Raw genomic sequence first — 27703 nt, 5'->3', positions numbered from 1 at the left:
TGTTTTATTATTATTATTTTATTATTTCCCTTCTACGTGACTTTACCGAAAGAACCAAGAAGATATTTGCCTTTTGTCAACGTGACACATTTTTTACTGATTGGCCGTTGTCGGGTGGTGGAGCGTTGCGACACATTTACAAATAACGCGATCTAACCCAAAAACCTTCATAATAAACAGCATTTGTAATTTTACCACGTTCGTCCGTGTGATCAACAACGAATGAATCGACTGCTTTATTTAGAAGCAGGCGATACCCCGATGAGCGATTGTTTTTACGCAAGACATCACTCTTTTATCATTTTATTTAAAGTAACCCCGTGTGAATTAACTCACTGCCGGCCGTAGGTTTAACGAGGACTCTGAATCCCATTGATGGTTTGCGTGACAATGACCGCACTTAAAAAAAACGGAAGAGGTAATGAAAATGTTTTATTTTCCAAGTAAACGATTGTAAGCATTGCGCCTGGGCCCACCGCTAACAGGCGCGGTTTATAAATTGTTTTAAACTATTTTAAACAAACTGTACAAATACGTCAGTGAAAGAACATTTGGACTTGTTAAAGAGTACACACTCACGTGAAGGACAGCCTTTGGAGTTCACTCCGTAAATTAACGCAAAGGCGTAAGGACAATTCTCACGCACGACGTCGGGGCTTTAAGTGCACGTCTGAGCACCAGAGACGACTCTTCGACGGAAACAGCGTCCAATCACTTTGTGTCCGTCACCTTTTGCCAATTATTGACGAGAATTAAAAGATCATGGCACGATGAACGTATACAATAGCCACCCGCGCCGTGCCCAAACGATGTAAATCGCTATCCTTGCTATAATCTCTACAGTGCAATGTTTCATGGTGTATGTCGAGGACTGTATGAAGGTGTGAGGGCTACGGTAATTTCACAGTCTCCGAGATAAGTAGTCTGTATGGTGCACCGTGAGGATCATCACTGATCGTAGGGACAACCAGGATTTTGTTTCCTCTGCACTTTCCGATGATCACGGTCGGCGAGGTACTGTGCGAAAGAGGTTCAACGTAAATTTCGATTTAAAGCTTTCGTGACTGCAGGGATTCATCTTCTTGGTTCTTTCGGTAAAGTCACGTAGAAGGGAAATAATAAAATAATAAAAATAAAACATAATAAAATAATTCTCACGACGTTTCGGCCGCAACGCAAGCAGCCGTCCTCAGGTGGAGAACAGGTCCGTCGAGAAGACAGAGTCTCTGTCTTCTCGACACGTCGTGAGAATTATTTAATTATGTTGTATTGTTATTATTTTATTATTTCCATTCTACGTGACTTTACCGAAAGAACCAAGAAGAAGGTTCAACGTACGTACACATAACGGCATTGAGGATTGGGCCGAGTGGATCAGGGGTTAATGTTGGTGTCAGAGCACTGAGGCTGCACTGCAGAAACGTTAAGATATAGAAAGCACCCCGGATTGATCGCTCGCAACTTCTCAACGAGCAGACATTGTGGTCTCAATCTAATCACCAATGACAACACACACACACAAAAATCAGTTTTTCACTGAAATTAGCTCAGCCTGAATGAGAGCTAGCGTTAATACATATACTGATGTGTAATGAACAACATGATTAAACGCCGTCTAGTGTTGGATAAGAGACACATGAAGTGAATTTAAAATTAGTTTTGTGGCATCATCTTCCAATGCCATTCCTAGACACAAAGAGGATCAACACTGATCCGTGACATGTCGTGACAAGTTCAACACGTGTTCTTCTGTGTTCTAGATGTTATTTCTCTTCATGGCATGACTTTAATATTTGATATCAAAGTTTACATGGTGACTGGGCTCGATAAAATTAGCACCACTTTGTTGGAAAGTCAACAGTGGTTGTCCTTGGGATTGTCTCGATTCAACATCACTGTAGAAATGTGTTGTTTCCACCAGTGGTTCCGTGCTGCAGACAGGCGATCAGTTCTCCGAGCACTAACTTGGCAATACTGTAACAAAAATATACATTAAAAAAATGTTGTGTTTAGTTTGCTGTCCTTCTCCCGCACCTCTGATTAGCACGGTTGGCTACATACGGCGCGAAAGAAGTTCAACGTATACACATGCAAACAACTGCCGTGGACTCTTAAGCCCATCGCTTTTGTTTATTCAGCTTGATTGTGGGTTTCAGCCGACACGACGCCTTCATGTCCTCGTCCATCTTGAGGCCCTTGCTTCCCCTTAGCCAGGGTGCCGGCCACAATCCCGGCGAAGAGAAGAAGGCCGAGTGTGCGGTTGGAGCAGAATTTCTTCCAGCAGTCATCGCTGTTGTCCACATCCAGTGTGCGGATCTGCAGTGCAAGGCTAGAGTTAAAGGGGCTGCGATCAAGCCGAGCGATCAACATCGCCGGCCGGCAGCTGTGACGATTTAAAGTTGTGAGCCATGGAACGGGGGGCGGTCAAAAAAGTTCAGGACTGATTATTGAGGTCGCTAAAAAATTAACCTCTCGTCCTCTGGCTTGAGATGGCTGCCACCTATGGGTCAGATGATTGCCTGCCACCATTTAGCAATTGGTAATTAAATATAAAAAAAATTTCCTAAAAAGTGTAAAGTTATGGAAAAAATTTTCACGAAAATAAATTGTCACGCACAACGGGAAGTGGGTTAAAAAACGACCGAAAGATTTGCACGGTCGTAAGCGCGCAAGCAAGCAAGCAAGTGAACTTAATATAAAGGATTTAAAAATGACTTGATGTCAGCTGCTCGGGGGGAGGGGAGGACAGTTTTACAAACGAGACGTATAAAACATTATGATGGACGTCTGGAAAACCACGCCGGAGGTTGCCTTGAACCTCTGAGAGCAACATGATAGTGTACATTTGCACATAATTGAATATATTTACATATCAGCATGAGAAGCCACGCTCAACCTATGAGAGTACCCCCCAATCTGCCACCATCTCCCACGGTCTTGCAATGTAATCATCAACATCACGGACTATTATTAATGGCAGTTGATTCCTCGATATGTTAAGCATACAAGTTGGCATCTTTTCTCTTTTAATTACCTAAAACCCAAACATGTATTCAATAAGAAGTCATGTTCATTATAAACAAAACTTTAACATTTTTAAAACCTGAGTCATGCCTATTTTATGGTATAGATTATTTTATATTTTAAGACTGACAATCAACATATTCTGTATTCACCGGCGGAACCAGTGGGGGGGGGGGGGGGGGTAGAGTGGCAGGTGCCCACCCCAATGATCCGATCGAAATCCCTAATTTCGATCGGATCATTGGGGTTTGTTAGTAATAAATTGGCATTTTGCGACCCCCACTGCCACTGTGTAGCATATTATTATGTGCCAGGGACTCTTGGCAATAAGTAACGGCAAAGCGGTTATAAGCGACTCACAGAATTGTGCGCAGTTGCGTATACAGGACACGACTTCCCTGAAGGCATCGACACCTTCAGCGAGCGCGATGCCAATAACACGCGGTCCGAATTCGACCCTCGATCGATGGCTGCGCCATCGCTGCACATGCGTCGAATAAAAAGCAAGGGACAAGTCCTTACTTACGAACAACTCCTCTATCATTTTTCATTGCTGGAGGGGTTGCCCTCCGCTACCTGAAAAACCTGGCTCTGCCATGGTCTGTATTTGACTGCATTATCCAAATTCAGATACATGTTCAGGAAATGCTCTGTTTCAGCTTATGCGAACAAATGTAACCCGGGTTGATTAACGGTAACATTATGCCTTGTTAGGCTCGCACAGATGCCCTTTTTTTTGACTTGCTGTCGCTTATTCTGTTACGAGTCTTTAGCTCAATAAAGTAACACGTGTTTTTAATTTAAGTGCCTTAAAACGAACAATCATGTTACTATGTTTGATATGAATGGACGCTTGTGCACTGTGGGATGAGGAGCTTCGGCAGCACGGCCGTGTGGACAGCGCGCTCTCGTGGAATCGTGGCCAAGTGCTAACTTTGGATTCCTGACACGTGCCATTCCTAACAAGCTAGTCGAGCGGAAAATTCTCATGCATTGCAAATGCACAGACAAATCGATGCTACTTAAAGTCGATAATGATGTGCTTGCAAACATAAGCTCATTTTGTAATTGTAGAAGATCATTCATTGAGATGAACCCAACAGGCTTAATCTAACAACTAAATTACCACGCGAAGAATGACTCGTAGATAGCTGCATTCCTATATATATACATAAACACAACGTACGCATGGGCACGCACAGTCCACATGTACAAATATTCGTAAACAAAAAAAAAACTAGTTGAGCACAGTTAAGAAATGTAAAATATGCAGTCGCATAAATATATACAACATGTATTTAACACTAGCAAGGAAAAGCATTTCAAGTTTACCTACAGTATCAGTATGTTAACCACTGCGCGGCCTGACGGTTAACATCAGTGGCATGTGGTACCTAACCCGGCCCTGTGCACTCGATCAACCGTGGGATGAAAATGAGTATGACAGTGCATTGGTATATTTGTAGTGGTAAAAACAGCACGCAGTTTAACATACAGAGCCTTGACGTGTAAGGGTGTGCGTACCTGATTAGACACGTGGAGGCACACGAGTGCTACGGAGGCATAGTAAGGCAAGGTCTGCTCACTGGCGACCCCAGCTGCCACCAAACCGCTCGCCATAGCCACAGCAAACCCTGCCAGCCAAGGCTTGGTGCTCTCACCGAAGAGGAGGGCAGTGGATTTGATGCCCACCACCGCATCGTCCACCTTGTCCTATGACGGTGGGGAGGGGGGAGGGAGGAGGGGAGGCATCGGAAAACACTCAGGGCCACGTGTGATATTTTGACTTTGTTCCACGAATTCTCATTTGGTGTATCTCGTTTTGCACCGTACACAACCCAGCCACGCCAAACCGCTGCAGAACCTTACTGTTAAGACTCCACATGCAACGTCCAAGTCAAAGACGACACATGTGTACGATGCAGGGGCACTGTATCTAAGGTGTTAACCAGAACACATTTTCACATCATATTACACCTGTTTTGGCCTCGCTGCACTGGCTTACAGTTTCACATAGGAAAACAGTTTAAAATCTATTGTTAACTTACAAAGCAGTGAACCATCTCGCCCCAGCCTACATCATTGACATGCTTTATCCATATGACCCCTCAAGGTTCCTAAGATCCGGAGATGCAGGCCTTCTCTCTATTCCCAGGTCGAGGTTTCGGTCTATGGGTGACCGAGATTTTTACCGTGGAGGCCCCACAGCTATGGAACGCTCTTCCACAAGATATCAGGATCTCTGAGTTTGTGGATATTTTTAAAATCCGCCTTAAAACCCATTTATACGTTTCCGCGTATTAAATGTTTTGTTCATTTGGAAAATGATTTTATTATTTTTATGCTGCTGTTGTGTCCTGTGCTTTGAGATCCTTGATGAAAAGCGCTATATTAATTTTATTATTATTTCCACAATGTACTGACTGAAGTTACGAGCAATTAATGCATAATTTGGACTGGCCCTATTTGGCCCTGAGCCAGATTCAAATGTTTTGTGAGGCCAGCACGTCACGATTTGGTTCCCAAAAAGCAAGTGAAAAAGCACCTGTAGCATGAGGGACCCACGCTGGCACAGCTTAGATGTGCCAGTGGAAAAGGGTACGAGTTGCAAACGTAATAATTTTAGGCCGAATAAAGCATGTGACTTCATTTAATATGGCCCGTGGCCACATGAGGCCTAGCACTTTTGAACGGCCTACAGACGATTTTTATCCATCACTGCACCTGGCAAAGTGTTTTAAAGTTTAGCACAAATAATTATGAGCCCTAATAAATTGTTTTGCAATATTATTGGATAACATTAAGGGGCATGTTAATGTGTGTCAAAAAATCACTGCCTCTATCTTATAAACTATGGGAAGCCATGCTATATATGTATGTATGTTGAACTTCTTTCGCACAGTACATAGCCAACTGTGCTAATCTGGGTACATCAATGATAGTAATACGATCACATTTGGAATTCCTACTTCCAAGGGAATTGGTTTGGGGAGCAGCTGGATTTATAGAGCCCACTAGATATTATTGTACTCATTTCACAGAGAAGAGGCGGTGTCAGATGACTGGCGTTTGAGAGGTCATCATGGCTAGTGACCACCATGCACACCTGGTGAGCGTATATTGTGTCGTAGATCAGCGTCCACATGATTCCGGAGAAATAAAGTGGAAGGCAAACGCTCCAGTCGCAAGCGCCACGCACTGCTGCCCAGCCCAGCAGAGCACCCCAGTTAAATGCCAACCCTACAGCGGAGGGAATGGAAATGTCGGAATAAATCACACATGCGGTACATATAGGTGACATTTTTTGCTTTTGTTTCACGTTACGTGGTGTCCAGTAAATGTATTTGTTTTCTAATAAAGTAGCAGTGGCATTGTCAGACATGCGCAATATTTAATCTGGTGCATACTGCATCACGATTCATCAAGTAAATTAGAACTGTAGTTGAAAGCCAACGTTAATGTTCTTGATACGGTGCGATTTCACTACCCTCTTGAATCAATTCTCTTTCACAAAGTAAACGAGCATGGTCAATAAAGTCAAGTATTATGTGTACATGTACAGCCCTTTTGTCAATGCGCTGGTGGGGAATGGCCTCCACACACTGCAAATTGCACGGGTTATTTTGACCGTGATTAACCACATACACTTTCCTACACTGCCCCCTGCTGATAATGTATCCCCAGCCTACATAACAGGGTTTTTTTTGCATGGCAGTCCCACATCCAAACAAAATCCAGGCTCAACCCTACCTTGCTTCTGAGATTTAACAGGGTCGGGCACATTATGGCTGGTTTTATCATCGTAAAAGTGTTATCACTGCACATTTAAACAATCATCTAACTTAAATTGTTGCTTACAAAAGTCAGGGAAATCGTACAGTGGGGGGTAAAGTCAAGGTGATATTATTTTTCATACAAAAGACATACATTACCTAGAACGAATTGTGGCCAGTAGGTTATTCGCTTCATCAGGGGGTAGCTGACAACCACAAGTAGAGAAGACGCACCCAGCACTATGCTGCACGAATGACAGGCACAGCAAGATTTCTCAACGAGCCATTTATACGTCTGTGCTTATAATTGCATTTCAGAAAATGACACCTGAAAATGTAAATCACCGTTGTGCAAAGCCACTGAGGTTCATTGCAAATCTCTCGCCAGATGACAGCTGGAGTAATACTTTTACACAAGAGGTGAGCCATATCTGACCCGCAACTTAATTTCATACGAAAAACAATGTTTAAAAAATTGTACATTGCAAGCATTTTATCTCCACTAATTAGCTACTAGGAGGGAATATATTCCACCTGTGAACTCTGTTTCGAATTGCATCAGTCACTACTCTCACTGCATAGGCACATCACAGTGATAGAAGTGACTGTGGTGTGTTTTTAACGTGTGGTCTGCCAAAGGTATTTGAAATTATTTTTTGGCCCTCAGAAAAGGAAAGGTTCCCCAATGCAACTTTATACACATCCCTTGCATCTTCTTGGTTCTTTCGGTAAAGACACGTAGAAGGAAAATAATAAAATAATATAAAATAAAACATAATAAAATAATTCTCACGACAGAGTCTGCCTTCTCGACAGACCTGTTCTCCACCTGAAGGACGGCTGCTTGCGTTGTGGCCGAAACGTCGTGAGAATAATTTTATTGTTTTATTTTTATTATTTTATTATTTTCCTTCTACGTGACTTTACCGAAAGAACCAAGAAGATGAATCCCTTCAGTCACGAAAGCTTTAAATCGAAACATCCCTTGCAGGTTATCCTTTACCACGGTTGCTGAGCACAGGCCCAAAGCTCCAAATCCTACATCGCTATTTTGCAGGCAGGAGGAATGGTGGTACAGCATTATTTTGTCAGCAACGGTTGAGGCTCTGGAGCCATGGACCCAACCTGTAGTTGTTGAGGCAGAGGAGGATGCCCAGGCTGAGACTGAGCTGCGCACCCAGCACCACCAGGGCTCCGAAGCGGCTCACCTCCCCAGAGGCGATGGGACGCGTGGCCGTACGAGCCACCTGCGCAGAGCGAGTTGGTGAGTGACCATCTCGAGATGAATATTAGACCGATGTCCAAGTGCTCCACACTCACAAATAGGGCCTATGAACGTTGTAGTGTTACACTGCAGATTTATTCGCTCATAAACGTGCAAATGTTTACTCTGCAATGCAATTCTTACGATTATTCTTTGCCTAAGAGAAACAGGAATGGCTTGGAAAAACTTTCAACCAGCAGATTGGAGATAATGGCTGTTGACGATGCTGAATGATTAAAACTAAAAAAGTGAAAGCCAGCCATCGAGATGTAGCTCACCTTTCGGTCGAAGTCGCGGTCCCACATGTCGTTGATGGTGCATCCGGCGCCACGCATCAACACCGCGCCCAGGCCAAACAGTGCGAGCATTTCGAGGTCGGGCAGGCAGCCTGGAGCACTCGCCAGCGCGATGCTCCACGTGCACGGCAGGTAGAGCAGCCAGGTGCCTTGGAAAGCAAACTGTTAGCACCTTGTTATGAAGCTATTTTTTTCGTACATGTCTGGTATGGGCAGGTCAACAAGTTACAACAGCAACCAATACAAAAAAAACCCGATAGGAGTGAAAAATTGAGGAAATGGTAAGGAAGTTACTAAATATAACTAATTAATTATGTAAGTCCGATTGATCAAGATTGGGCAAGGCAGAAAAAACCCAGTCCCAGATCACACCAAGATAACACAAACAGTAGTCCTGCAATAAAATATCTACTTTTCCACTGGCACATCCAGCACGAGACCCTTAGAGTTGGTTATCCACTGGCCACTTGCCGAGTTGAACCAGACCCAAGCAGTGAAACTTTGGCCTCACAAGCCATTTGAATTTTGACATTGGTGAGCCAAGCAGGGCCAGGGGCAGGGTTAATAGTTTGTGTAATACGTTGAGTTGTGTCAGTACACTTCTAACAAGTGATGCTGACGCCAGACCAAGTTCGTGTGCATGTATACTCATTAAGTCACTTTACACTTTCAAATGATTTTTCGATTTAAAGCTTTCGTGACTGCAGGGATTCATCTTCTTGGTTCTTTCGGTAAAGTCACGTAGAAGGGAAGTAATAAAATAATAAAAATAAAACATAATAAAACAATTCTCACGACGTTTCGGCCACAACGCAAGCAGCCGTCCTCAGGCAAAGAATGAGAACATTTTAAAGCTAGGAGCTTATATAGGTGTTGCGAGGAGGAGCGCCTTAACAAAAGAATGTGCATATGAAGAGGAATTTAGCATACCAATGGACAATGCGTAGGAGGTGGGCGGAGGGGTTTCAAAGTCCCATTATGCCCATGCATTATGCAGGATCAACAGCACCACGGGGGGGCGCAAGGAACAGCGTTAATAAAGGAAAGGAATGTTAGTGATATGTAGCTGCATTTACCAAACAACCACGTAGCAAACCAAAGTAAAAACTACATAAAAAAAAACTAAAATATAAACTGAAACTTACTATACTCTACAATAAGCTGAGTTACTAACAACAAATAATAAATTACAATTCTACGTCGTAAGAAGTATATAATATACTTCCATCTAAACTTTATTCTCTTAGCATATACAGTACTATATACTGCCATAGATAAACCCAACATTAAATTATATACTGTATTGCTGTAAACCACCCTATACTTTATACATTTTAATATAACACTATGTATTATTCAACTCACCCTAATGTGTATCGAAATGGTTTATTACGTCCTTCCAATGATTGCTAAGCCTGAATCCATCTTCTCGGTTAAAATTGTCTCTGTGTTTGTATATGTGAATGGCCTCATGAACGAATCTCTCATGATAGCCAGATGGCTTGCAGAGAACCTCCGTCTTGGAAAAGTCAATGTCATGTGAGCCCACTGAGTTGTAACAGTGGTAGGACAAACACCTCAGCCGTGGCAGACCACTGTTACAACTCAGTGGGCTCACATGACATTGACTTTTCCAAGACGGAGGTTCTCTGCAAGCCATCTGGCTATCATGAGAGATTCGTTCATGAGGCGATTCACATATACAAACACAGAGACAATTTTAACCGAGAAGATGGATTCAGGCTTAGCAATCATTGGAAGGACGTAATAAACCATTTCGATACACATTAGGGTGAGTTGAATAATACATAGTGTTATATTAAAATGTATAAAGTATAGGGTGGTTTACAGCAATACAGTATATAATTTAATGTTGGGTTTATCTATGGCAGTATATAGTACTGTATATGCTAAGAGAATAAAGTTTAGATGGAAGTATATTATATACTTCTTACGACGTAGAATTGTAATTTATTATTTGTTGTTAGTAACTCAGCTTATTGTAGAGTATAGTAAGTTTCAGTTTATATTTTAGTTTTTTTTATGTAGTTTTTACTTAGGTTTTCTACGTGGTTGTTTGGTAAATGCAGCTACATATCACTAACATTCCATTCCTTTATTAACGCTGTTCCTTGCGCCCCCCCCCGTGGTGCTGTTGATCCTGCATAATGCATGGGCATAATGGGACTTTGAAACCCCTCCGCCCACCTCCTACGCATTGTCCATTGGTATGCTAAATTCCTCTTCATATGCACATTCTTTTGTTAAGGCGCTCCTCCTCGCAACACCTATATAAGCTCCTAGCTTGATAATGTTCTCATTCTTCGCCTGAGGACGGCTGCTTGCGTTGTGGCCGAAACGTCGTGAGAATTGTTTTATTATGTTTTATTTTTATTATTTTATTACTTCCCTTCTACGTGACTTTACCGAAAGAACCAAGAAGACTTTCAAATGATATACGAATTGTCTTTTTACCATTATGGTTGACCACTAAAAATGTGAATTACAAGCTCTAAAATGGAATACAGTACATTCTTAAATGGCAATACTGCACAGTAACAGGGTTTTAACATGCACGCTTTTGCGACCAATATTATCCATAAGAGGTTTTTTGGGTTATATCTCGCAAATATAAATGTGTCGTGAAACCCGTCACCACCCAACACAGCTAATTAGTGAGGTTTGTCACGTAAACAAAACATGTCAGTTATTAGTTCACACCGGTGTGTTGGAGATTAAAATCGTAAATGTTGTAACGAATTGGCATGTTCTGTGCACGTGACAAACCTTACCCATTGGCTGTGTCGTGTGGTGGCGGGTTTCACGACACATTTATATTTACCCGATCTAACTCAACAAACAAGCCAAAAAACCCTATACTCTCTGGTTCTTTCGGTAAAGTCACGTAGATATTATTTTTCTATCTACGTGAATTTACCGAAAGATACTCTTTGGTTTTTTCGGTGCCACCTGAAGATGAAAGCTTGCATTGCCTCTGAAACGTCGTGATTTATCTACGTGACTTTACCGAAAAAAACAAAAAGTATGGACCCTTGTAGTCAACTAAAACTTCAAATCTAGAATTTACCGAAAGAACAAGAGAGTATGAATTCCTGCAGTCACGAAAGCTTCAAGTAAAAAAAAAACATGTGATGGATAATTGGGTTTTGTTGTTGGTGTTTGTTGTTAATAAGCAATATTTAAAAAATACTTTGTTAAAAACACGCTTTAATGAAATGTACCCTACTCGTAATGGCAGAACTCCACGACTCCAGGAGGTGGCCCCAAAGCTTGCCATAACGTAAGGTGCCGTGGTGATTTGCAGCCAACGTTAGTTGAGCGTGGACAATTAGACCCAAGCCGAAACATAACATATCAAAAAGATTATTTAACAAGTAAACCCGTAAAAACAAAGTTTTTCACTATAAATCCTTTATATGCGTGGCGGCTAGAGTCTTCTAGTCCTCTGGCTTGAGATGGCTGCCACCTATGGGTCAGATGATTGTCTGCCAGTATTAAGCAATTGGTAATTAAATATTTAATTTGTTTTCCCGAAACAGTGTAAAATTTTGGGAATTTTTTTTCACGAACATTAATTGTCTCGCGCAACGAGTCTGTGTGGAAAATGTCAGCTCGATTGGATCACGGGAAGTGGGTTAAAAAACGACCGAAAGATTTGCACGGTCATAAGCAAGCAAGCAAGCACGCAAGCAAGCAAGCACGCAAGCAAGCAAGCAAGCGAACTTAATATAAAGGATTTAAAAATACTTATTTTTATTGATAGAATATAGTATTGTCATCAGTATGACATAAGTATACCAAGTTTTCACATTGGGAAGTGGGTTAAAATTAAGTTACAAGATTTGAGGATACGACAACAACAGAGTGAGTTCATAGAAATCGTGTAAAAAGATAGTTTAAAAGTTTTTTTTTTATAGAATATGGTATTGTCATCAGTAAGACATAAGCATACCAAGTTCGCAGTCGATAGCACATTGGAAAGTGGGTTAAAATTGAGTTACAAGATTTGAGGATATGACAACAGAGTGAGTTCATAGAAAGTGTGTAAAAATATAGTTTAAAAGTTTTTTTATATTTTTTTATGATAGAATATGGTATTGTCATCAGTATGACATAAGTATACTAAGTTTGCAAGTCGATACCACATTGGGAAGTAGGTTAAAATTGAGTTACAAGATTTGAGGATACAACAACAACCAGTGAGTTAAATAAAAGCGTGTAAAATAAAAAGAGAGATGTTTCCACCGCTAATTTCGAGGTCACACTCTCACACAAGTACACCCCGGGGGTGGGCCCACCTATGGGCTTGTCCAGCCGCATGAGACGGAGATAGGGCCGCGTGAACTCGGGGGCCGAGGCCACCAGCGACGCCGCGCTGAGACATCTCGTGGGCCCTGCGGCCATCGGCGGCCACCTCGCCCACGGCCCCACGCGGTGGTGATGATGGTGATGTTGGTGGTGGTGTTGGTGATGTTGGTGGTGGTGTTGGTGGTGATGTTGATCGAACGTGGAGGGAAACGTGGCCCTTGAAAGGGCCCTTGAGAGGGCCCTTGAACGTCTGATGGCGCACAGCAGCATGTCGCTTGCTTGAGCCTTAGGCGTGGTGGAGTTCTTGACGCGTCGTGAGTGATCTCTGGAACATGATAATAAATAATTATTTTGCTTCTCGGCTTGCTAATTATATTTTTTAAACGGGGGGGGGGTAGGGGCTGCTTTATCCTCGTCTCGTCATGTTAAAGATGCGTTCGTCGAGTGCGTGTTGCAAATCGTTGGTTCGTCGTCGACCTGCACGGACCAGCGTGGTGAAGTATGGTCAAATGACCCCCCCACCACCACCACGTCGTGTCGAGAAACTCACGACACTCGCTCGCAGATGATGAACGTGACGCACATTGATCGCGGCCTCGCTACAAACTCGTGTTGTGTGTGCTGTGTGTATGTTGCTAAACAAATGAATAAAAACGATACTTCTTGCTGTAATAATTATCGATCGCGACAAATGCGATCACCTGTCGTGAACAACGCTTCGATAACGAGGCTCGGTCCGTGTGTTGCTCACAATCCCTCGGTAGCGATGGTTCTCGAAAGCTTTTATAACTTAGATCCGTGAAATAGACCTAAATATTCGTGGTTTTTGTGTTGTTTTGAGATTGTGCGGATTGACTACAGCCGATGGGCACCACGACATTGGGCCCTGTCGTGTCGTTGTTGGTGTCAGACCTGGAGGGAAAAACCTCTCTTTTAATAAATAATTCGTATAATTAATCGTGTGAAATCGTACGTAGGGTGTGTGTGTATATAATGTAACAAATAAACACATTGTTGTTTGTGGAATGAGACCTTAATCGTGAATGAGTACAGCTTTGTGTGAAGGAATTATATTTTATTGAGATCAAATTCGTGCAAAAATATCGTACACGTCTCGTTTCCTTACATGCAGAAGAAATTCGCATGCTTATTTAAACGTGTACGTCAATGTGAATACAAACTAAAAAAATAACTTTACGTCTGGAGATTTAAAAAAACCTCTGCTCTGGCAAGGTTATTCGAGAATCCGCATTCATTCCAAGTACAATGATTCCTATTGGCCACGGCTCACGCAGGGCTTTAAAACATAAACATTCGTCTCTGAGACACCGAGAGCACGCACGATGCGTTTTGTAGCAAAGCTTAGCTACTTAATGTATCCTAAAGACACCAAATTGACTGCTAAATACAGTAAATATATTGACCCCCCCCCCGAATATCGCAATTAATCTTCTTGGTTCTTTCGGTAAAGTCACGTAGAAGGGAAATAATAAAAATGTAACAATACAATAAAGAATTTTATTTTATTATGTTTTATTATTTTATTATTTCCCTTCTACGTGACTTTACCGAAAGAACCAAGAAGATGAAACCCTGCAATCACGAAAGCTTAAAATCGAAATTTATCGCAATTAACTTCACGGGCAAATACAAACACATTCCTGCGGAGGGAGCTGGTAGGAACGTCGGGTTGCTCGGCCAATGGCCAGGGTCAACGGCGGCGTGGTGTATTCCGCAAATATGGCCGACTGTGAGAGCGGGCACAAGCCGGCGTGAGTAGGTTAAACGTTGAGTTTTATAAGGGCACCACGGGGTGACCAGCCCCTCCCCACCCAGCCCCACCCCTACCCAGCCCCTCCCCACCCTCCCTCCCCACCCAGCCCCTCCCAGCTCCACCCTCCCCTCCCCACCCCACCCAGCCCTCCCCACCCAGCCCCTCCCTCCCCACCCAGCCCCTCCCCACCCAGCCCCTCCCTCCCCACCCAGCCCCTCCCTGCACGACGGACGGACACAATAATCCCATGTGGGCTGGTGTAACCAGGAGGTTCCTACCAGTAACATAGCGACGTGAAGCATCGCCAGGCGCGGGACAACACGCACGGCACTGCTGTTTGTACAAATCATAGACGCGGAATCGATTCTTCGCCCGGGTTAATTTCGCTTTGTGGAATCGCGAGAATCGAATCGTTTCAATTCGTCTCAGTTTGCTCAGGCCGCTCTCCACCTCGTCAAAGTCATCTCCCACCCCCCTTCCTCTTGTGTGTCAGACTCCCCTGGTAAGTATATCGGCTCGCTAAACGTGTTAACGTTATCACTGATGTTGCTGCGTGCGTGTGTGCGGCGTGTAACGAGAAGGAAGACGAAGCCGCGGCCTCAATCGGACCCCGTCTCTTGCCTAGTTTTCCTACCGGGGGAGGCACGCCTTACCCGGGTACTCCGCAGACTCCGTCCATCACCGTTCCCGGGTGGTGCTCGGTAACACATACGTGTTTACTCATTCTAGATTTGAAGTTTTCGTGACTGCAAGGATCCATACTCTTTGTTTTTTTCGGTAAAGTCACGTAGGTTAAAAAAGAAAACAAATAAATTAAATCACGACGTTTCGGAGGCAACACAAGCTTCCGTCTTCATACGTGTATGTGAACACTTAGCTTGATAGACCACTCGTTGATGTTTGACTGCGCGTTGATTTAACACTTCCTAGCATGTGACTGCTTGTTGAGTTTAGTGTTTGTGTAAAGTTACGGTGCCGTTAATCGCCGCCTGTGATGGGGTTGTTACGTGGCAGGGTCGCGGGCGACACTTTGGGGAGGCCCATCATCCAGCAGTAGATGGCCCGTGGCTGACGTTAATGCGAGATGCCGCGAGTGGATTGATTGTATGTTGTATGGAGACATCTGCTATGTATCGATATTGTTGAGAGACCGGTCTGAGTAGTCTTAGTGGTCATTGTGTGTCAGTATTATTGTTCGGTGGCTCCCTCCGAGACTGGTCTGGGTCGTGTTATCTCCGAGCCGTGTGGGCCAATGGCTTAATGTTTAAAGGGCCATTACCACACGATACCATTTTACCTTCAAAAGTAACAGAAGTTACTGAGGTGCGCGGTCATGTGGGGCCCGCCAAAGGATTTTGAAAGCCCTTTTTGGTCCTGGGAAAGAAAGAGGTTCCCCGCCTCACTTGTATGAAGACCCCAGAGACGAATCTGTCGGTTTATTGTCGAGAGAACACCACATCAGAGACGAGCTTATCGGTCAAATATTGTCCATTGGTCCCACAGTCTGTTGTCGAGATGCCCGGTCTCTTGTTCTATTATTGTCTAGAGACCCCAGCAGGGACTGATCAGTTTGCTGGTTATTGTCTAGAGACCCCATCAGAAAGCTTTCTTTCAGTTTGTTATGTTGTAGAGACCCCATGCGAGACTGGCTTGTCAGTATGTTATTCTCTGGAGACCCATCAGAGACTTGTCTGTCAGTCTGTTATTGACTAGAGACCTCATCAGAAAGTGCTGTCAGCATATTATTGTTTTAGAAACGTCTTCAGAGACCAGTCTGTCAGGATGTTGCCATAAAATTCGCAGTATTAACATTTTCATAGATTCGAGAGAAAAAGTTTACAGTTTAAGTGCTTTTAATAGCTCTCCGATTCCATTTAAGATATATATAGCAAAGAAGAGCTGTTTGAACAAGTTTGTAAGTGCCATTGCTTCTCAAAACTAATTTGTGGGACATTATGTGTGAATTGGTTTTCTTTGCTGAAATGCTCATGAGGTTTCCCCCCCCCCCCCTCTGTTAAGCAGCATCCAGCTCGTTCGCAATGTCTGGGAACTTTTATTTCGCGATTGTGGGCCACCAGGATAACCCTGTCTTTGAGATGGAGTTCAGCCCTCAGAACAAGAATGAAGCAAAGGTGATTATGCATTTACATTGCGTACAATCGCTGCACACTATACATCATATCTGGATATTGGCGGTTCAAGTTCAAGTTCATTTATTTGGTGTAGCCCTGTGAGCCATTCGGCTCTTGAATCGGGTGCAACCGCAACAAACAGAAAACAAAAACATGAACAAGAAAACACACCTGTAATCTGGCAGTGTGGAAGCGACCATTGGCAGATCACACACATGTTATGAAACCCCCATGGGTACCACACCCTGGCTTGTCAAGAGAAGGCGATACAGCCAATGTGGATTCCACCTGTTCCATCTGTATGTGTTGCCCCCTCACACGCGCGTGAGCTTTCTCTGGGTCATCAGGTTTCCTCATACCTGTAAACATTAATTAACTGTCCAATAATTCCTTCATATATGGAGTACTTTTGATTTTCAGGAGTAATTTGGAGCCAGCTGTCTTCAAGAGTGAGTAACTACTGTGCATGTTCCATAATACAGGCTTTTTGGGTTAGATCGCATGAATATATGATTGTGTCATTAAACCTGCCACCACCCGACACAGCCAACTAGTAAGGGTTATCACCTAAACAGAACGTGGCCAATTCGTCACTAGTACAGCACACCGGTGTGTTGGGAGAGCCAAGCCACAACATTTGCAATCGGAGTACGACGTTTTAGCAGTAATTACAACTAGCTTCATCAGGCGACAGTCATATTTGTGGAGAAGTTTACCTGTTTCGTTCCTTATATAGAGGCCTAGATGTGATGACAACACCTGTGCACTCTTCTGTGCGTGTTACAAGTTGAATTCATTAAAATCTCTGAATTACTACTATTTATTTTGTATACATGCAGTTCTTCTTGAGGTTCCAGAACAAAGGGGCATTTGAGGCCAAGATGTCATTGCAGACCAAAATCGATATTTGAAAACAAGGTGTTGACAATACACATAAAAAGCTTAAATGCACTTGAGACTACTATCTTTTTTGGCCTCTTTAACTGGTACTGATAATATTAACTGCCATTGATAATTATAGTAATCTGATGTGCATTTCACACCAACCAATTCAAATGGCAGTGCTGATTTCAATTCAAAATGTTCCATTTTGCAGGAGGATTACCGACATCTGAACCAGTTCATTGCACATGCAGCCCTGGACCTCGTGGATGAGCAGATGTGGACGACTACCAACATGTACCTCAAGACTGTGGACAAGTTCAACGAGTGGTTTGTGTCAGCCTTTGTCACTGCCAGCCATATCCTTTCGGGGAAGAAAAAAAAACTGTCCACGTGTCGGTTTTGCCCCTCCCCCTTCACCCCTGCTCGTGATTGGATGAATTGTTCACGATTGCAGCAGCTGATTTGACACAATAATCGTATGTCTTTGTCACTGGAGTGCATGTAGCGCCTGTAGTGGATGCAGGGTTTGTACAAACCAATTGCATGCAGAATATAGGAATACAAAATAATGTAATCTATCTGTTACACCACACATGTGGTCAATTATAATGACAATTGCAGCAGCTTTGCGAGCTGAAATACAATTGCAATGTAAATTACATAATTGATGCCCGAAAATAAATGGGAATTCCATTTATAGATGTAAACAATTATTGTATATTACAGTATTGTGAATTTTTCTTCCTTTTGGTTTTTAAAATGGAATGTAACTCGTGTACAGTGTATTGCAGAACTGTGTATTGTTTTTTTCAAGCGTCATTCAGAGTGCCATTACTGGAAAATATCAAATGTCTTGTACCTGATTATTGTTATAGGAAATGCCTTGTAGAGCCTTTTTTTGTCACAAACGCTTCCTTAACCCCCTCTATACAAATGAGGTTCCTCATGCTGCATGACGCCAGGCATGAAGACGGGATAAAAAACTTCTTCAACGATGTCTATGAGTTGTACATTAAGGTAAAACATTATTTTTTTTATCAAACACCTTCCACTTATTGAAGCTTTGATGTTGGCGTTCTAACTTGCCCACGACTCTTGAAACTAAAGTACAGTGCATCGTGCCATATCTTTCTGATCAATAACACGCACACCCAGTGTAGTATTTGTGCAATCGTGTAGCTTTCACTCTTTACAAATGTTCACAAATCTGACCTTTTTACTTCCAGTCATGTTCAATCACTCTCGTTTCTTAAATCACGTTGTGCTTTATTCTGGTTCGGTAACCTATGTGTGGACAATAGCGTAAATGTCATTTTCTATAAATGTTCACATATCTGCCCAGTCCCAAGCAAGTCGGATATGCAGCGTTTTACTGTGAAGTAATTGACCAGAAAATGAATCTTTTTTTTTTTGAGTACCACATGCACAACATTTACTTTCCACCAGAGGGCATAGGCCTATATCTGCAACAAGTTGTGTAATTGCATTGCAGTTTTCTTTTTCTGACCTTATCCTCTCCCTCCTACCCCACCCCCCAACAACCTTTCTCCGCCATTTCCCCACAGTTTGCAATGAACCCATTTTACGAGCCCAACACTCCGATCCGTTCCACGGCCTTTGAGCGGAAAGTCCAGTTCCTGGGTCGCAAGCATCTCACAAGCTGAGGAGGCGACGGCGATGACGCGAGGACGAGGTGTACATTATATATATAAATGTTTAAGCGAGCGATTGCAATGCCATTTCAAGGACTTCCTTCACGACTCATCTGAAACTTGAGGCAACACCTCGCCACGTGCATTCATTCCACCGCATTGTCAGTAATTGCACAATGTTATGATCTCTGTTTTGCCGAGTATATTTGACGATCGCTTGTACATTTTCTGCAAAGGTACCACTGATACGAGGGGCTAACAGTCTTGGTTTAAGCCAGGGTGCTACGTGTAATATGAGATTCATCCAATTCATCTTTTACATATCGAATAATACTGTATACCGCTACACAATGCGCTTTTTCAATAAAGTGTTTGTCAAAAATGTGTGAAATGACTTACCATTCTAAGCAGCCTTGTCATGTCTTACACAAAAACAATATCCATGTGAAATAAGTTTGAATATAGTCGAATTGCATGTTATTACCCAATTGCTGCACACATTGTATTTCACTTGTGCAATTGTTATTAAAAGATTAAAAACATGTTTCCTTGTCCAAAAGCAGAATGCTGCAACTTTGTTTTTTTGTCTAAGCCACAAGAGTGCTCCGGTGTTTGGTTATGAGTACTTGCCGCACATTCAGTGCTCAACACGTGTGCTTCTTAGTACAGTTTGATGCATATAGAGACTTAATAGATTTGAATTCTTAGCTACCAAAATGTGAGTCCTCTTTGCTATTGTCAACTAGAAACCGTGCCTTATCGCACCTTCCGATTAGCACGGTTGGCTGCGTACGGTGCGAAAGAAGTTCAACAAGTACAAATGGGGATGGAATGCTAATGCACATTGTGTTTATAAAATCTGTTATAATATGGAGAGATGCAATGCTAGTATAAATACAAAAGTCTACATCATTCAACTACACATTGTTTGGAGTGATTGTTTTATATTGTTATTGTTTCCCTTCTACGTGACTTTACCGAAAGAACCAAGAATAAGAGAACCACTGAACTGCTAAAATTCCAAGATGTATTACAACTTTTGTGATAGATTACATTTTGATTTAGAGCTTTCGTGACTGCAGGGATTCATATTATTGGTTCTTTCGGTAAAGTCACGTAGAAGGGAAATAATACAAATAGAAAAAAAAATTTCACGACGATTCGACTGCAACACAATCAATCATCATCAGGTGTGAAATCCACAGCAATAATTTTTTTTTTCACGTAGATTACATTTCTCCAACCCTTGTCCTTCATGCCCATTGTGTAATGAAATGAATGTTAGATTAAGAGCCTTGCCAACTGGTTTTTTCTTCTTAACGAGTGGCTTATTTCTCTTTGGAAAAACCAAAAATACGATTAAAATGTGCAAAACACGACTTCCTGCCAAGCTGTTTCTGTATACATTATGGGGTTATATTAATGCCCAATTTCAATAGTGCTTAAATATTTAGATTGTTGCAGGTTTTGATATTTTATTCTTAAAGGGCTATACAAAATCTAGGTACGTGATTAAATTACTAACCACGGATATTTTCACTGGCAGAATTATGTTATTATTTACAATTGATATATATAATTTACATTCTATGTGAGCCTGTGACACTAGTTTTCTTGTTTAGAGTAACATTGTTTAACATACCTCCAGTGTACAATGAAACAAGTATGTTTATAAATCAAAGACACACTCGTAATTTCCGTCTGAATAAAATTACATCTATTGTGTTATCGCATTCGTAAAGTTATCCGATACCGACAGAGTTGGCAAATGACAACTAATCGGAAGCTCCGTTAGACAAAATTTACATCATTGCATCCTTACGTGACATTTACAGTTTCCGACCGAATAAAATACTCCAGTAGTTTCTTCAGCATTTCATGTTAATGCAATTCAAGTCAACCAATACCATTCAAGACGGGGAGTGATAACCGATCGCACAAACCTCTGGACAATACTGCAGTGTGCGATGCTTTAGAATTCAGATCCTGCACCGTAACTCGAGGTTGGTAAGATGTGCAGAGCAAAGCAGCCGTTAAATTGTTGGGAATTTCTGCTTTTCAGATTCTCATCATCACGGCCACGCGCCACTGCACGTCAACTATTTCCTATCCCTGCCATCGTGAAACTTTCACGCACGTACACACTATTTGCTATTCCTGCTAAAGTGGAACTTTTATGTAAATACAAACTAGTTAATATTCATGCCGAAGTGGAAATTCGATGCACGTGCAAAGCAGCCTATTTTAAATATATATTATAGAGCTCTCCATGCACTTACGTAAATCCGGCATGGACGCACATTCATGGCAAACACGAAGGGGGTTGGTGGCTGGCTTAATCGCATTTTTTTATTCAATCAGAAACCGAAAACGTCAAGCCTTCCAGCATCAAACAGCACTTGAATTGGATAAGGATCACCGCCACACGCTTTATAATGTAAGTTATCCTCTGGAATTAACTTCCTCCGCTCGTCTGTATACTGCTACGTTCCTTAAAGACCCTGCACTCGTTCACTGCAATGTCAGCGTTTATCGTCTTTGTGTTGATGCTGCTGTGACCACTCACTGCGGACCTCCCTTGGAAATTAGCCGGGAGTCCGACGAAACGTAAACTTAAACTTTCTTTACCTGTGCAAGTGACAAGCTCACAATCCACATCTTTTATTCCCTATGCCTGTCCCGTCGGCAAAGAATCTTCATTCATAAGAGTCACCACGCTGCCTTACTTTCCTACCTACTCCGGCAGCCTTATATACTTTTTTGCTGGACATCTGCGAAAAAGAGCTTGACAGCTCATGGGATTCCTCCAGCCCTATAGATTCTGAAATATGTTTTTTCTCTGTTTTAAACACAACTCGAATTGTCTCGACGCGCATGTATCTCTCTCCCGTCTCGTCCTCCCTGGACGTTCGTGCAACGTCGCCTCTTTTTAAATCCTTTATATTAAGTTCACTTGCTTGCGCGCTTGCGACCGTGCAAATCTTTCGGTCGTTTTTTAACCCACTTCCTGTGATCCAATCGAGCTGACATTTTGCACACAGACTCGTTGTGCGTGACAATTTATTTTCGTGAAATTTTTTTTCCAAAATGTTACACTTTTTAGGATTTTTTTTTTAATATTTAATTAGCAATTGCTTAATGGTGGCAGGCAATCATCTGACCCATAGGTGGCAGCCATCTCAAGCCAGAGGACGAGAAGACTCTAGCCGCCACGCATATAAAGGATTTATAGTGAAAAACGTTGTTTTTACGGGTTATTTTTTTCTTTTTTTGAGACGCTGCGTCTTAGACGAATCGCGTTAAACGTGTGCGCTGCGTTCGAGGCTGGCGCGTGTTGGATGGCCACAGGGGCGCTCGTGAATTCCCACCGAGAGCAGGGCACTCGTGGTGCCTTGTATCTCCCCTCCCCCCTCCTCCACCATTCTCTTCTTCCCACGTGCTGTTGTTGTGTTTTCTCCCACGCAATCGTGAATTCTAACAGACGGCCACGAGACTGAGAGCCACTCGCAGCTCCCTCTCTATCTATCTCTCCCTGTCTGTCTCTCCATCTCTCTCTATCTCTGAATCTCTCCCTCTACGGCTGGAGCACGCGTACCACACACGTGCCGGTGATGTGCGCGTCTTCTTCGAACGCTGGGGAGCCGGACAAGCCGCTCTCTGTACCAACGTGGACGGCACCCTCGTGTTCACCTTCTGAAGCGCTCGCTCGTCGGCGTGCCGTGCGCGATGACCACCACATCCACCACCACGTGGCGTTTATTTTGTGTTGTGCGCTGCGCATTTAGCGCCACAGCGCCCGTGTTGTTTATTGTGTTTACGTGTTTTTTGCTGCTGGTGACTGCGTATTTGGTATCAGATTCGCCTGTTGGCGGCAATAAAAGTTGTTTAAAAGTAAAAAATCTCTCTCGCGCGCGCGCTTTGCGAGCGACGACAAACGCGCTGGGGGGTGTGGGGGGGGGGTCTCAGATTGTCGCTTTGAAGGCAATCTCGGCACGTGTCGAGTCGCGACCTGCGCTCCCTTGCAGTGCTCACGGCGCCGCGTTCGGCAGTCGCGTCGCGGCTCCGGCAGCTGCTGCTGCTGCTGCGACTACGCAGAGTCGATGTGTCCGCTCACGCGTACGGCATTGGAGTGGCTACTACGTATTCATAATGAAGGGTTTTGGGTTAGATCGCGTTATTTATAAATGCGTCGCAACCCTCCACCACCCGACACGGCCAATCAGTAAAAAATGTGTCACGTTGACAAAATACAAATAGTTTATTACTTTATCCCACCGGTGTGTTGAAGAGTGAGTGAATCCACAACATTTTTTTTTTAGTACGACGTTTTGCTGGTAATTACATCCAGCATCATCGGGCAATTTGCCGCGCTTTCAAGCTATCAATTCCGGTTCAGTGGTTCTGCACTTGCTCTATTACTATAGTACTATACTGCCTTCAACTTTTATTAACGACTGAGTGTTGAAAGTTATCGATTTGTCGTATTATCTGGCTGTATAGAAAATGAAAAATACAATTACTTTACGATGCAAGTAAAAATATAATGTTTTAACATTTATGGATGTTTATTTATTTAGTTAGGGCCCCTTTATACCATATGCTACAGGCCCTACACTAGCTTAATCCGGGGGTGTTATATTCTGGACGAACGCATGTATCTCACGACTGTATACATACGCAATACATTGAAAAATAAGAATAGGGTTTTTTTCTTCTTGACTTTACCGAAAGAACCAAGAAGATGAATCCCTGCAGTCACGAAAGCTTTAAATCGAAATTTAAAAGGGTTTTTGTTTACCCTTTCTGTCAATAAAACAGCAGGTGTTAAGATGTTCAAACACCGAATTGACACCTTTTGCGAAGAGTCAAGTTCGCATTAACCACAGGTTCTTGTGGTGAACACGCAAACAAAACACGCTCTGATAAGCACGTTCCTTCGGAGTGGGCAGGTAGGAACTTGGTTGGACAGCGCATTTGTGCACGACAGACAGACAAATAATCCCTGGTGGGCAGTGTGGAACCTGTTGTTCCTACCTGTGCGATAATTATGATGTATGCATGGTCTTTGAAACGGATTGGCCGACATCAGAGACAGCCTTCTTTGAAACTGGTTAAATTGTCCCGCGTAGCGTAATACATTATTCATCCACTGCCGGATGAAAGCCTCCGCAGGCAGTGTCGATCAAGGAGGGATGGGAGTGTTGGCTGTTTAACCATGTAGCCATACTTCACGCCGTAAAGCCAGCGAGAGTTGATAAAGGCGAGAGAGAGAGATAGGACTGGTGCTGATGGAGAGTGACCGTGCATCGTCACGCAGTGCGCTAATCACTGCGCCACCGCTCCCCCATCACCGCCACTCCAAGCTACATCTCCGGGGTGGTCCAAATGTCACCTAACTCCCTCCAATTAATTGACCCTCAACATGTTTTCATTTGCATGTTAATTTCTGTTTTAAAATAAACGTTTAAATATATAAAGTTTTAGAGAATGAAATGGGGGTCACAAGACATATGGACCGCGCTGTATTGTATAGAGTGTACACTACTCACATTCACAAGCTAAACACTCAATATCCATATGGATATATATTCCCAAATTTCAATGATATAGTATAATGGGGGAAAAGCGTCTTTACCCATATCTGGTATTTGTGACCGTGTACACTCTAGTATGCATAGTATATGGTCAATGATACAATGCATTTCCAGTGATGTGTGCGTGTGTAAATGCCAGGCACGGCGAATGTTGCGTCAAACTTCAGCCACTGGGGTAAGGGGACATCATTCGTAACTTTTACTGCCCAATGCAATGCGTTTAATTGCCATCGGGTGAAGTCGTTGGGCCATTTTTGCAGCGAAATTTATAAACACCGCGGGGCTTTTGTAAAACAAACGAATTTCATGAACGTTAATGCGTTTTTTTCTCGCTGTTAAAAAGAAAGAAAGAAAAAAAATCGCCCACACACAACCGTTGAATCGAATTGAAAAATAAATCTGTTTACGACTCGTAAACCACGACCGCACAACCACATCGCGACCGTACACTGCAACATGCTCGTTGTGTCGTCGTCGTTACCATCATCATCATCAGCAGCAGAGCCATGGTCTACCCACTGCTGAGTGAAGGCACATACCAGCCGCTTGCTGTTCTCGCAATCCTACGATGGAAGATCATCGCTGTTGAACTGATCCTGCAATGGAAGAGCATCGTTGTTACACTGATCCTGCGAAGAAGATAATCGTTGTTAAACTGATCCTGGGTTGGAAGAACATCGCTGTTAAACTGATCCTGCAAAAAAACACAACACATTGGTCAATGACACCGTGGCCTTCAAAAGAAAATATAGAATAGGCGATGTTTCGGGTAATGGCCCTTCTTCATAGCTTATAAATAGAGAGGCCACAGCGATAGAGTGGATGTACACTCTGACTGACAATAATAATCATAAAACAATGTCTTGTTACATCACGTTTAATCTAAGTTTTCATATCATACAATATTTTAACGCCATCGTTCCTAAGGTGTGTGCTTGGGATCGTCTTGGCATCATCGGTGGCGAGATGTTAATTACCTCGCCTGGTATGCAGGAGGTCGTGGGTTCCACCCCGACCCTGACGCCTGCTGGATATTTGTAGCTTGCTACGTCTTTCTCCCCGTGGTCACGTGAATTTTCATCCCCTCCATATTTAGAATCAACATCACGCGTTTAGAGTATTTGGAGGCAATCGATTTCCCCACGATGAGCCACTTCGTTGAGCTCTCATTTGTAGCCAGATCGCTTCTGAATATAGAACTCTACAGCTCAGTTGGCCTTACCTGGTCAAATAAAAAATAGTTCATAGTTGTGTAACTCATCATCCTCATGTGGTACGGAGGTAGGGGGAGTAGGTGGAGGGGGGTGTGGAGTCATCGTCGTCCCCTTGGCTGCATCGCTTTGAATCTTCTTTCATGATGCGGCAGTTTCGCATGGCAGCGTTCGACGCGTTACATTTCAAATGGAGATTAGAACAGGCACGTGTGTAGAGGTGTAAGCACACTGGACATGACGTTGAAGGCATGCTTCCGTTAGCTTAGACTTAAACATAATTGTAGGTTAATTCACAGAGAATGTGTTCCCACAATCAAAGCGATTTTCACGTTTTCGAGTATAACTCCCGAAAAAGGTTAGGTGCCCAAAACGTCGATTTTTTTTCTGTTTTCTCGTTGACAATTATAGAAAAACCTGTCGATTAGATATTAATAAAAAATACTTGTTATGGACTATGGATAAATGCACATAACGACTTGCGTATCGTCACGTATAACTGTTGGGGCAAAGGTGCTGTAACGATTACACAAACATGTACATCACACGCACGAATCTGAGGCTCAAGTAAACGAGACCAATGGAACGTCACGGCGTTCTACTCTGTGGCTTTATTCCTCGTGTGTTGGCACGTACATGCACAACAAAACAAACGTGCACACACACGGCAAACGTCGCGAATGAACAACAGCAGCGATTTTAATTTGACATTTTCATTCGAAGTATCATTCGGCATATCGTTGCATCACAACGAATATGTACCAACGACGTGTGTGTGTGTATATATGTAGCTGCGTCAGTTCACGTTCATGCTGCGTGGAATAACGCCAGAGTCAATGGTATAGTGCGAGTGCATATAATACATTTCCCGTGATAAATGTTGATAGCATACGCGTTCATTGTGTGTCTGTGCGTGCATTACATCCCTTGGGGGAGCGGTAGTGTAGCGGTTAGCGCGCTGCGCTACGAACCTGGCGACCCGAGTTCGATTATCGCTCACGGGCAAGGCCAGTGACGATTATCTGAATTGGTCTGGGCCTCCGCTAGGTCGACTCAGCCTCAAATGAGCACCTGGTGCAGTGCGTATAAACATCGCCACTGGGGAGACAAAGGTGGCCGGGCGTGGTGCTGGCCAACCACCCCCTCGTGTGCTGTTCTGGCCTTCGTAGGTGCTCGCTAACAGCACTTGCCCCAACAGTCAGTTCAGGCTACACGGGGGTATCTTTGTCTTTGCATTACAGGGGGTCGTTTCACCATACTTCACCACGGGGGGTTAGTCAAGGGGGTTCAAGCGCCCCCCTCGGGGCCGGCTGAGACATCGCTCGCCACTGATGTTAGCCGTGGCTGGGAATGAAATGGGAATGAAATGGGAATGAAATGGCAGGTCGGCAAGGGTTGAAATGCGCGTTCGACGCACACGGATGCGTGGTTTCTCAACATGCTACACGCCATATCGTATCCCGTGTAGGACGCGACCTGCATTGACTGAGCGGGATGGTTTACAATTCGTTATCTCGTTTATATAGACCCCGTAGATACATTACACATTCAGCGCACAGTGATTGATGGTGTTAGTTAAAAGGCTTATATGATATGCCTGTCATATAGCCCTGTATTATATGTTGCCTGTCGGCCGACGACGTCTCATTGAGCCCACTAATAAGAATGTACAGCCCTTTGTCAATCCGCCGCTGGATGAACCGTGGCGGTCATGGGGCTTGTTTCACCATACTTCACCACGCTGGTCTGTGCGGGTGAAGAATGGGTGC

The 27703-nt window shown here is 43.3% G+C and overlaps 2 protein-coding genes across 4 annotated transcripts; one reads left to right on the top strand and one right to left on the bottom strand.

Annotated features, from left to right (window-relative positions):
- Positions 1-430: 430 nt before the first annotated feature.
- On the bottom strand, positions 431-14807 carry COQ2 (coenzyme Q2, polyprenyltransferase). 2 transcript variants are annotated; one of them, XM_078865048.1, is made up of 8 exons: positions 14739-14807; positions 12677-13011; positions 8340-8506; positions 7923-8044; positions 6957-7042; positions 6131-6264; positions 4549-4737; positions 431-2316 (listed from the first exon to the last, which is right to left on the bottom strand). In XM_078865048.1, exons 2-8 carry the CDS (start codon positions 12954-12956, stop codon positions 2131-2133), a joined length of 1164 nt encoding a protein of 387 aa, XP_078721174.1. In that variant the 5' UTR covers positions 12957-13011; positions 14739-14807; the 3' UTR covers positions 431-2130. The 2 variants fall into 2 exon arrangements, with proteins under 2 accessions (XP_078721174.1, XP_078721173.1); XM_078865047.1 differs by lacking the exon at positions 14739-14807 and adding an exon at positions 13237-13563.
- On the top strand, positions 14761-19664 carry LOC144937658 (trafficking protein particle complex subunit 2B-like). Of its 2 annotated transcripts, none has more exons than XM_078865050.1 (5): positions 14761-15161; positions 16483-16592; positions 17689-17834; positions 18410-18494; positions 19043-19664. In XM_078865050.1, the coding sequence occupies exons 2-5, from the start codon at positions 16500-16502 to the stop codon at positions 19139-19141; spliced, it is 423 nt and encodes a 140-aa protein (XP_078721176.1). In that variant the 5' UTR covers positions 14761-15161; positions 16483-16499; the 3' UTR covers positions 19142-19664. The 2 variants fall into 2 exon arrangements, with proteins under 2 accessions (XP_078721176.1, XP_078721175.1); XM_078865049.1 differs by having other exon boundaries at positions 14782-14962.
- The last annotated feature ends 8039 nt before the right edge of the window (positions 19665-27703 follow it).

Source organism: Lampetra fluviatilis, chromosome 19 (assembly GCF_964198595.1).
Source record: "Lampetra fluviatilis chromosome 19, kcLamFluv1.1, whole genome shotgun sequence".
In the NCBI taxonomy this organism is placed as follows: Eukaryota; Metazoa; Chordata; class Hyperoartia; order Petromyzontiformes; family Petromyzontidae; genus Lampetra; species Lampetra fluviatilis.
Note: the sequence above shows the minus strand (reverse complement) of the source record. Positions and strands in the feature narration are given on the sequence as shown.

Excerpts from the sequence above, each read along its gene's own strand:
- COQ2 (XM_078865047.1), bottom strand. The coding sequence starts at position 13,271 with ATGTGCGTCACGTTCATCATCTGCGAGCGAGTGTC. Across the intron at positions 4,738-6,130 it reads ACACAATATACGCTCACCAG|GACAAGGTGGACGATGCGGT; the intron begins GTGTGCATGGTG and ends CCACCGTCATAG. Across the intron at positions 2,317-4,548 it reads GCCTCCACGTGTCTAATCAG|ATCCGCACACTGGATGTGGA; the intron begins GTACGCACACCC and ends CTTGCACTGCAG.
- LOC144937658 (XM_078865050.1), top strand. The coding sequence starts at position 16,500 with ATGTCTGGGAACTTTTATTTCGCGATTGTGGGCCACCAGGATAACCCT. Across the intron at positions 16,593-17,688 it reads AGAACAAGAATGAAGCAAAG|GAGGATTACCGACATCTGAA; the intron begins GTGATTATGCAT and ends TCCATTTTGCAG. Across the intron at positions 18,495-19,042 it reads TCTATGAGTTGTACATTAAG|TTTGCAATGAACCCATTTTA; the intron begins GTAAAACATTAT and ends ATTTCCCCACAG.